General features: G+C 36.5%; 1 protein-coding gene across 2 annotated transcripts in view; it reads right to left on the bottom strand.

The window, feature by feature from the left end:
- The window catches only part of UST (uronyl 2-sulfotransferase), a 291,863-nt gene that overhangs the window by 121,635 nt on the left and 158,201 nt on the right, over window positions 1-12,027 (bottom strand). For both annotated transcript variants that reach the window (XM_025422524.3, XM_025422523.3), the window contains exon 3: window positions 3,424-3,579. In XM_025422524.3, coding sequence (XP_025278309.1) covers window positions 3,424-3,579 — 156 coding nt within the window. The remainder of the gene's footprint in view (window positions 1-3,423; window positions 3,580-12,027) is intronic.

Raw genomic sequence — 12,027 nt, 5'->3', positions numbered from 1 at the left:
GAGAATTTTTGCCCCTCTCCCACAAAAATGAAATAATTTTGAATCCTTTATATCCATGATGTGTTGTGGTGCACTCTGACCTTTGCTGTACTCTGAGCAATGATTTGAAAGAGGTGATTATAAGGCTTTTGGAGATCACATTCATGTCTTCTGGAAAATAGTTCCCTATCTTTCAAATTGTATATAATCTCCATTTTCCAAGAGATTATCTAAACCAGCCCAAGAAACTGAAATCTGGTTTCAGAGTATAAGTGGGATGATGTCATCAAGGGCTTATATCATATGCCCTGAAAAGGTCCAGCATTTGGCCAGCAGCAGGTGTCCCCGCTCTTCTCTTCAGGTAGAGTTTTAAAAATATAAACTTCAATGGTCTTTCTGTTTCTATAAGGGCAGATTTAATGGGATTTTTATTGGTGTTGTAACATTTGGTGTCTTTGTGCTCTCCTTTCTTTTTAATAATCCCTCCAGTATCTTATTTCATTAAATAGACTTAGTTAAATTCAGTAATCTGCCCCCACGTACATGTGCGCACATGCGTGGATGCATGTGTTATGACAGTTAGCCTCCAGGGAGAAATGTATGCACGAATTTGACTCTGACCCCAAGAAGTGCCTCTGTGTATGAATGGAATGATATAGATAATTCCAGTTCTATGAGTGGATACTATTCCAAAGTTCATTTGTAAGTCAGTAGTTGGGAACTTGGAACACATTTTCTCATAAAAGAAATGTTCTACATGGTGGAGAGAGACCCGGCCAGCCCCCAAGGGCCTGTTTAACTCCTGCTACACCTGAAGTCGGTTTGTTTCTAACTATGGGGAACAATGTTTCCATGAGAACATGTTTCCAGAGTTTGCTTAAAGGTTGAGAACCACTGACTGTAAAATGTTAACTCATCTCCTAAATCACATCTTCCTTTTTTCTTTAATAAATTATCAAGCAGCAGAGCTATTCTTACCACAAATTATTTCTTCAGTATATTAGGTTAAAATAATATTTTTTTCCCTCTGCTTGTTTTATGCACTTTGTAACTTAAGCAAAAAGGATGCATATAATGGGAAAGAGTTCTTTTAAGCATTCTTGAGCTTTTTGGAAGTTGGGTTCTTGTCATTTCTTGGCTCTCTCTGCATGTCACACCAGTCAGTGAGCTGCAGAGAAGCAGCTGTCACTCGTTATGTTTGTTGTCATGTCCAAATTGTTTGTTTTTTCTCTACCTTATCATTCCCTGAAGTTTTTAAGACATGCCTTATAATTTAATAGGAATCTGGAATAATGAAGTCATGAAATATATTCCAGGTCACACTGACCACAGGAATCAGAAGTGTTTCAACTGCACCATACACAGATTATGCTAGAAGTTGTATAAATATATCACAGAATCATAGGGCTGGAAAGAACCTTAAAAGATTGTCTAGTCTGTTCCCTGGCTTCCAGACAAGCCAATCATTCCAAACAGATGAGAGCTAACCTCTCTTTTAGAGGAGGAGAATGACTTTGTCTTTAACCCTTTCTAGGTTTAACAATGTATATACCATTAGCAAGTTATTATTTTAAAATCTAACATGCTTCACTTGACAGTTATAACTGCATTTTGTTTTCTCATGTTTGCTTCTCATAGGAAACAAAGTAGGTGCAAAGCCCCAGTATATTTAAAGACCATATTTTGTCCTCTCTCTTCTAGTGCATTCCAGAACACCACAGTGTCTCATACTTTGGTTACCTTTGTCCTGTTCTCTCTGGGTTGTTTGTACCCTTTCAGCAGTGGGCACTAAAATCAAGTTAGTGTTTTATGAGGCATCTGAGAACTGGGCATACACACTCTTCAGGTGTAGGAATAAATATAATCTGATACACAGACCCAAGGGCCTAGACTCCAACGAAAACCAAATTTAATAATTATAATAACATCAAAGTAACATAGGCTAATTATCTATAGTCACTTTCAGGCAGTGACAGGGCATGATCAGATGAGCTTTTTGATCAGGTAAGGAAATGAAAGAGAACCTAGTTCTATTAAAGTTATTCATAAAATGTGATATCCTTAAATGTCACCAAGTGTACTTTTTCTATTGAAAGTCTACTACACAACTTATAAGGGCTGATCTCAAAATATTTTTTGCTAATTGGAAATGACTTTTCAAGTTTGATTCTTAGCCGTTAGTGAAAGTTTTCAAAGGAATGGGCTTTTTGATCTCTACACTGGAAGACACTGAACATACTGGCTTTACTGAAAGTACCACTAGCCAGTAACACTCTTAAAAGGTCCTGCTATCCCCCCAAGATAAAAGAGAAAGATGGGATATTGTAAATTAATAATGAGATTCCTTCTGTTGGGAGGTTTTGAATGCCTCAAAGGTGAGGATTGTGTCAGAAAGAAGTGGACATGGGTAAAAATTTCCATAATTATGGTTTCAATCTGGTAGTAAACCATATGCCCCGTTTATTACACAAATTTCTGTACTCATTGGGTGGTGTGATGGTTAATTTTATGTGTCAGCTTGAGTAGCCAAAGGGTACCCAGATTAAATAGTATTTCTGGGTGTGTCTGTGAGGGTGTTTCCAGATGAGATTAGCATCTGAACAGTTGACAAAGTAAAGTAGACCACCCTCCCTAGTGTGTCAATCCCTTGAAGTCCTGAATAGAAACATGTGCAGAGCAACGTAGAATTCTCCCCCTTTTTCCTGCCTTACTGATTAGGCTGGGACATCACATCTTCTCTTCCCCTGCCCTTGCATCAGGATTTACATCATTGACTCCTCTGGTTCTCATTCCTTCAAATCCGGACTAAAACTGAATTGCACCAATGGCAACATGTCCACTTGTATGACTTGGCTACATTGAGATTGAATTCTTCTCAGGAAATGGGTAATTCTTTGGCTTCCATTGAATATACCAAATGCTGCTTTGGAAGCTCAAGATCCCCTGAGCTTATCCATTATAAGAAGCTCATGCTCCTATCACCCAATCAGATTTCTGGCCCAAAGAGAATTTTCTCTTTATTATAACCATAAAAACTTAGAGCAGTTGTGAAAGAAAAGCAAAAGAAAAAAATATCAAAATAGTTTTCTGTTTTTGTTGTCAGGAAGTCAGCATTATTTGTAGCTCAGTAGTATAACTATTTGAGAATTACGCATTGCTAATTTTAGCTAAATAGACAATGATGAGTATACACTGTCCTTCATCCATCTTGGTAAAAGTATTGATGAGTATTCCCCAAAGGAATACTTTGGGGAAACTTCCTGTTTAAAGACTTCCTTCAGAATCTTTAACTTAAATTTCCTTCCACACACTGGTAAAAATACAGTATGACATTGCAACTCTGGTATTTGTTAGGGTGTTTGAGGGATGTCTTGTAAGACACCCACTAATTACACAAATGAATTGACACAAGGTACAATCTAACCATGGGCAAAGACAACTTACTTGTTCATTTTTAGTAAGCCTGGTTTTGTTGTGAATGTCTGATGTGACCAAATTGAATCCGTGCTTTTCTGACAAGATTCTCAGAAGCAAGACCACAGTACGACTCCCACACTTGCCTACTCTGTTGTAGACCACCTGGCTTGGGAAAGGTAGCACCTGGGAAAGAAAGAGAAAACAAACATAAGACTTTGGTTAGAGTACTTGGGATTCTTTCCTCAATTTCAGAACAATAAATGTCCGGTCACTCTAAATGAGAAGAGTCCATATCAAGTCAATGAGAGAACAGAAACAATGAACTAATGTTTTTCCTTCATATTTTAACCTGAGAGAAATCTTGGACTCAGTATCTCTCTCTGCACTGATACTTAAAACTGGGAAGATTTCATGCCAACTATAAGACTAATTATGAAGCTCCTTTTCTTTTTAGGAACAAACTATATAAATATGTGCTTTGATGACAATATGCTTTTGCAATTTATATTATGGTTTATTAGAACTTAATTTGTAGAGTAGTCATGGAAAAATATAGTAACTAAAACTTGAGACATAAATAAAAGCTCCCAATATAATTCACCCTTTCAAAATGTACAATTCAGTGGTTTTAATGTATTCACAAAATTGTGCAACCATCACCTCTATCTAAATCCAGAACATTTTCATCACCCCTAAGGGAAACTCCATATCCAATTAGCACTCACTTTTCATTTCCCTCACTACCTTGGTCCTGTGAAACCACTTATCTACTGTCTGTCTCTATGGTTTTTGCCTATAGCATTCCCGACATCTCTTATAAATAGAATCATATAATATGTGACCTTTTATGTTTGGCTTCTTTAAAGTTAGCATAATATGTTCAAGATTCATCCATATTGTAGTATGAATCTGTACTTAATTCCTTTATATGGCTGAATAATGTTACATTGTATAGATATACCATATTTTGTTTATACATTCAGGAGTTGATGGACATTTGGATTATTTCCACTTTCTGGTTACTATGAATAATGCTGCAATGAACATTTGTGTATACGTTTTTGTGTGGACATATGTTTTTGATTCACCTTGTATATATACTAGGAGTGGAATTGCTGGATCATATGGTAATTCTGTTTAATTTTTTTGAAGAACTGCCAAACTTTTTAATGCAGCTGCACCATTTTATATTTCCACCAGCAACACGAGAGTTTCAATTTCTCCACTCCTTGCCAACACTTGTTATTGCTCTTTTTTTTAATAGCCATCCTAATGGATGTGAAGTGGTATCTTATTGTTTTGATTTGCATTTCCCTGAGGACTAATGATGTTGACGATATTTCATGTGCTTATTGGACGTTTGTATATATTTTTTTGGAGAAACATCTATCCAAATCTTTTGCCGATTCTAAAACTGGGTTGTCTCTTTATTATTGAGTTTTAAAAGTTCTATATTTATTCTGGATTTGTGAATATATGATCTGCAAACATTTTCTCCCATTCAATGGGTGTTCTTTTCATTTTCTTGACTGTGTCCTTTGAAGTACAAAAGTGTTTAATTTATCTAACTTTTCTTCAGTGGGTTATGTTTTTGGTATAACATCTAATAAACCATTGCCTAACACAAGAATATTTTCTAAAGAGTTTTATAGTTTTAGTGGAAATATTTAGGTCTCTGATTAATTTTAAGTTAATTTGGTGTATGATGTGAACTAATGATCTAACTTCATTCTTTTGCATGTGAATATCCATTTGTCCCAGCACCATTTATTGAAGACTATTCGCTCTCCATTTAATTGTTTGGCACCTTGTTGGAAATAGACTAATCATAAGTGTATGAGTTTATTTCTGGACTCCCAATTCTATCCCATTGATCTATGTGTTTATTCTTATGCCAGTGCCACAGAGTCTTGAATATTCTTGCTTTGTTAAAGTTTTGAAATTGAAAAGGATTAGTCCTTCCAACTTCATTCCTTTTTAAGATTGTTTCAGCTATTCTGGGTCCCTTGTATCCTACATGAATTTTAGAATCAGCTTGTCAATTTCTGCAAAAAAGACAGGTGAAATTTGATAGGGATTGTGTTAAAACTATAGATCAATCTAGGGACTATTGCTATCTTAATAATATTAAGCTTTCCAATCCATGAACATAGGATATCTTTCCACTTATTGAGTTCTCATTTAATTTGTTTCACTGATGTTTTGTAATTTTCAGTGTATAAGCCTTACTTCTTTTATTTTTTTGATATTATTTTAGATAGAATTATTCTCTTAATCTCATGCTTGGACTGATTGTTCATTGACAGAAACAGTTTATTTTTTTTTAATTTTTAATTTATTTATGATAGTCACACACACACACAGAGAGAGAGAGAGAGAGGCAGAGACACAGGCAGAGGGAGAAGCAGGCTCCATGCACCGGGAGCCCGACGTGGGATTCGATCCCGGGTCTCCAGGATCGTGCCCTGGGCCAAAGGCAGGCGCTAAACCGCTGCGCCACCCAGGGATCCCAGAAACAGTTTATTTTTGTATATTGATCCTGTGTTCTGAAATCTTGTTGAACTTACTAATTAGATCTAATAGCTTTTTTTGTGTGGATTCTTCAGGAATTTCTATATATAAGATTATGTCATCTGCAGAAATGGTTTTACTTCTTCCTTTCCAATATGGATACCCTTTCTTTTTCTTTTCTAGTTGTCCAGTTTATAACAATTTTGATAGACTAAGAAGCCATCATGAAAAGCATCTGATTAAGTATCTTTATTTCCAGTAAGGATAATATTTCCATCTTGAATGCTCAGCATTGAGGAACAACTGACAAAAGATCATCAAAAGAGTCCTTAATTCAGAAAATATCCATAACAGAAGGACATAAAAAGGCCCAAAGCTAAAGAATATAGTACAATATAAATACAAGTATACCCCTAACTTGCCTACTGTATGTAATATGAACTTTGCCTTTGTAAATTATAGATTTACTTATTTTTCTGAAATATTTTATATGCAGAATAGCATTTTATAAATTTGGAACTTAACACTACTTGCCATTGGAGTAAAACATAATATCTATATCAATCACTTAGTAATTATGTACCATTTTGATATAATTTTTCCAGTATGTATTTTTTTTTTAATGAGCAATACCTTGTTTGTTGTTGTTGTTGTTGTTGTTTTGGGGTTTTTTTGTTTTTGTTTTTAGGGCCAGTCAGTATTTTTTTTTTCAGTCAGTATCTTCTATTGTATGTCCTCATATGTCTAAAACATGCCATACACACACACACGCACATATGTGTGCGTGTGTGTATATATACACACACACACACACACATATATATATATATATATACACACACATATATATATATATATAGCCTCCACATTGGTTGGTTGGCTGCTATGAGGGATTTAATGTGCTATTTAACAGTAATTAACACAATGATTCTGTTAAAATATGAGACCAGGAGTATCTTCAAATACAGCTGATCTTTCCAACCAAAAGCTAATAAAAGGCTTCAGGGTAAAAAGGTAATCAATCATTATAACGGGTCATTTTATTCATGTTTTTATCACTGAGTACCCAAAAAGTAAGCTCACTGGAACAACTGCAGAAGTTCAGATATTCAGATAAATCATATATGGTCTTCCTCATGAGGTTATGATCCAGGGAGGGTGAAATATAATAGGGTATTAATAGTGTTTGTAAATTGGACTTAACATAATAACCAGGCTGGGGTATAGACTATAGTTGTGACAGAGCTGCCAATATAAACACAAATTTTCATTTCTTTGAAGAAATAAACTGCTTAAGATTTGGATGAATGCATTTTCTTGTCTTCTAGCACAACATAGTACAGCAAGGGCAAGTTGTTTGTTACATCTGAATTGCTGACTAAGAAGATGTGAGTTACCACATATGCAAGTGTTTTTTTTTTTTTTTTTCCAAGAGTACAGGTGTATCTTAGAAGATTTAAATGAAGAACTGAGGCACTCAGTTACAAATCTTCAGTGAAAACACTTAATGTCTCCTGAAATTTTTGAGGACTTAACACAAGCTTCCCATCTACTTCCTTTTGCTAATAACTAAAGATATTTATCTACCTTTTGGTTATTTCTTAGTTTTAAAAAATTGCTCATTCCAATTCTTTCATTAGTCTTATGGGAGGCTACCAAATAAGAGTTATAAATATTTAAGAAGAACATTTTTGTCATGACAAGAAAAAATGTTTTAACTATGTATGGTGACAGGTTTAACTATACTTACTATGGTGATCATATTGCAATGTACACAGATATCAAATCATTATGGGGATCCCTGGGTGGCGCAGCGGTTTAGCGCCTGCCTTTGGCCCAGGGCGCGATCCTGGAGACCCGGGATCGAATCCCACGTCGGGCTCCCAGTGCATGGAGCCTGCTTCTCCCTCTGCCTATGTCTCTGCCTCTCTCTCTCTCTCTCTCTGTGACTATCATAAATAAATAAAAAAAATTTAAAAAAAAATCATTATGGTCTGTACCTGAAACTTATATAATGTTAGTTGTCGATCAGATAAAAAGAAAAAAAAATCAACTTGTTGCTGTTGCTAATTAAAAGAAAAAATAGCAAAAGAAAAAAAAAAGAACACTTACATAAAAACAAGAATCCCTGCATTATTCCCACAGCTGTATCTACAATAATATTTGAAAAGGAAAGAGAGCTTAACATCCCCACTGTGACTCTATTTTTACCACTTCTTTAAACACCAACATACAGCTACAGGGTATGAAAATTTAGCTAGAACATGTGTTTTCAGATGAAGCTTCTAGAATCAGTCTAGTTATTGTTAAAGACATAACATACACCATCACAAACATAAACCTTTCTCAAAGTTAAGATGGGGCTTTTAAATAATTTTCTAAAGGAACCTGTGTAATGCTCTGGAAACTGGCAAATTTTAGGCAGGCTAAATCAATGTGTTGATGTTGGATAAGGTGTTAAAATTAGCAACAGCAACAAGTTGATTCATCTCCACTTTGGTAGAGCTATAGATCTTCTCCTGAAAGTCTGCTTTAAAAATCATTGTCATTTTTTTATTTGAAGAGTTCTTCCTGGAAAAGGGGGGAAAAAAGGAAATGATTTTTATGAAAGGCTGAACCTAACCCAATCCTAGGTTCTGTGCCATGTAAACGCTTTTAATCCTTGTTAATACTACTGAGTCAAAATAGTGTAACTGTCTTCATTGTAGCTGTGCACTTCTCTAGGTGGTTAAATGATCAAATAATTTAAGCATCATTAATCACACCTAAGTGATTCCCCTGTGTGCCCCTCTCTTCTCCATACATGGTAGATTCATAGAACAACAGAGTTTGAGGTCTAGAGCAATTCAGAATAATCCACCCACTCTAATCCCCTCCCCACACCAGCACTACTACTCTCTATCATCCTCACTCCCAGCCCAATGTATGTTTGGCTTGGCTAGACTTTTCTTTCATGTTGTGTTTTCATTCTCTTGAGTACCCTATGAGGGAGATATCATGACTATTTTTAGATGAACAAACCAAGGCACAGAGAGATCATTTGATATTTTCAATGTCAAAGAGTGGCACATAACAGCTAAAGCCCAGCTCATAGCTCTCCTGATCCCTAAGACAACAGTTAATATATTATAACATCAAATGGTGTAAATAATGTTTAGTGTGACTTCTGTAAGAGAGACTATTTCCTCTTTTATGTCTTGAATGTGTCCAACTCCATTAAATGCTATTTTGTCAACAGTCAACTATCACAACAGTGTTGTTGGCCATTATTCATCCATTACCCAAGTCTCTGGAATGCTCAAGTGGAATGGATAGGCGTTAAGTAGTTTCTCCTTCCAGAGGATGCACCATAGAAGCTAATGTAATCCCAGAGTGTCAAAGCAGCTATTGGGTGAAGGAGAGTAAAAAAAATTCACCCCTTCCCCTAGTCTACTGTAGGCAATCACAGAGCCTTGGATACTATGAACCACTTCCACCAAGAAAGGAAAACCAGGAAGCAATAAGTCATAGTAAAACATATATGAAATCCTAAATACACTTGAAATGTCTATCAAGACAAAAAATGCCTTCAAATGATAAGCTTAATGACTTCTAAAGGCCTCTTAAGGTCAACCTCAACATCCCCATTTTTTTCAACAGATATTTGCCAATTATCAGGAGAAAACTATAACCCAACTGTAAATTGCATACAAATTTTGAACACTTACTCTTTCTTTGGATGCCCTATAAAGAAGTACACACTAAAAGTCCTCATCCTCCCCCACTCCCCAAATGATTCTTCATTCTTGGCAACTATGGTTATATGAATGTTATGTCTGTGGTTTCTATTTTATGGCCAATTTGTAAAAGTGAAGGGAGCTCCAAAATAGTTCACTCTATGAATTATATATTTTTATGTTGCCTGCCTTGTAAGTTCTGCAAATGCCACAAATCCCCAGGGGCTGACAGGCTTGTGTGGAACATGCCAAATAAACAGAAGTCTTTCCAAAATCCTGAGCACAACAGTAACTACCACCAGATGACGTCCACAATTTCAATCACTTGTCCCTGGTTTGCAATGGGAAGGGGGACAAAGCAGACTTTCTAGGTAAAAAGCAAGCTTGGTCTGGACCAAGACTCTCATAGCCTATGATTACAGGACTCTCTGGGGACTGGTCTTGTTGGAAGAATTAACATCAATCCCATTTTTAAGTCTTTGCAAAATGACATTTAATATGGTATGTTACAAGCTGTGGTTCCCAAATGGCTGTATATTTGAATTACCTGCAGAACTTTAAAACTACATTTTTCTGGGCCCTACTCTAAGACTAATTGAAACAGAAGGTCTAGGATGAGGGTCAGGAATACAGCTCTCAAATGCTCCTACAGGCCTCTGCTACGACTAAAGGGCCAAGGTGGGAGAGTGGGTTCTGTGCGTGAATGCTAGAAAGGAGTTGGGGAGGGGGAAAGCACTGTCCCTTCTTCCTTGGGTCTCCCTTCAGTCTCCCTGGAGTGCTGATGGCCTCCAACCCATAGTTAAAAGTCACAATTAGCCCTGACAAATATGCTTACACTTCAGTAATGCCTACTCACCCAGGATGGTTAGAGAGCAGGTGTCCTGGTTAACTGAATGTGTAGGTTATCTGAAATTCATACTAAATATTGTCAAAGTACTAGACCTAACTTAGAACTAACGTTATGCTGAAGATGAAATGACTTTCTTTGAGAAACGGAACTGCACCTTGTGATTTTACAGCCCATCTTTCCCACGGTTACTCATATCAATGTGGGACAGTCAGGGCCAGGGCTTTGTGAGGCCCAAACTCAGGGGCACTTCTGCTCCTCACTGTCCTTATGACTTTGAGCAGCAGTTCAAATCCATTTGGTGAACCCTCATTTAAAGGACTCTGAGGATACTGCGGGGGCTAGGAATCAGCCATATTACACCCTCCTCATCCATAAAAGTGGAAGGTGTTAGAAGCCAAGAAATAATCCTCTCTTCTTTAACTATTATTCACTTTAATCTTTATTGGTATTAAGATATAACCAGGAAATGCCTTAAAAATTAAAACTTGATTTTAATATTTTTCCTTGTCAGATATAGTCATAAAGGAAATAGAAAAAAAAACAAAAACAAAAACCCAGTTCCAGTAATTTGTGCTGATAACATGGATTCCAGCTCCAGGGTGTACATAGTTCTCTTCTGGAAACTTTGACATTTCTGTCCATGTCCCACTCTTTTCTGGGCTGGTCATGTAATAAATCTTCTTTTATGTTCTTATGTTTCTCTTCCTTTCCACAGTTTTAATCACTTTCAGCTCTCTGTTTATTTTAAGACCATCACCAAACACCACAGCCTGCACAGGGCTTCAACCTTCCAGCTGTGCTTTCCAGAACTCTGGTAGCCATTGTCACTGACTTTTGCCACCAAACCACTCTAGGTCCTCTGACAAATGCATCTCCATTTGGTAATCACCATCAACTTTCCAGACCCCTGGGCTAATTTCCTCCATTCTAGAGGAGGAAACACATAGGACTCATTTAAGAGTTTGGGGTACTTGAGTAGCACAGTCAGCTAAGCATCTGACTCTTGATTTCGTCTCAGGTCACGATCTTAGGGTCCTGGGATCAAGCCCCATATTGGGCTCCCTGCTTAGTGGGGTGTCTGAGATTTTCTCTCTCCCTCTATCCCTCCCCCAGCTCTCTCTCTCTCTCTCAAATAAATAATAAATGAATAAATATTAAAAAATAAAACCCTATATGTTCCCTCATTGCCAAACCTCTTCAATAGAAAGTTCTTTCTATCCACAACTCTCAAATGGCATCCCTGTATCTAATTAATTCATAACCTATCTTATCCCAGAAGCCTTGCCAAATATGAACCTTATGCTTTCTCTTTTCCTCCTGCTCCCCCTTGAAACAATCTCATGTCTAATGCTATCTACAGAAAGATGAATAGCAATAAAGCCAGTACAAGCCCATCTGTTTTATTTCTGTAATAGATTGGATATTTCATGTGCATAGTGGGTACTTAATAAATATGTCTTAATTCAATAGACTAGATAAAAATATCACTAAGTGTTGTAACAGAACCAATGCTGTCATATTTGTCATTATTAAGGATGCTCTTTTGGTTGTCTT

This window comes from Canis lupus, chromosome 1 (genome assembly GCF_003254725.2).
Source record: "Canis lupus dingo isolate Sandy chromosome 1, ASM325472v2, whole genome shotgun sequence".
NCBI lineage: Eukaryota > Metazoa > Chordata > Mammalia > Carnivora > Canidae > Canis > Canis lupus.
Note: the sequence above shows the minus strand (reverse complement) of the source record. Positions and strands in the feature narration are given on the sequence as shown.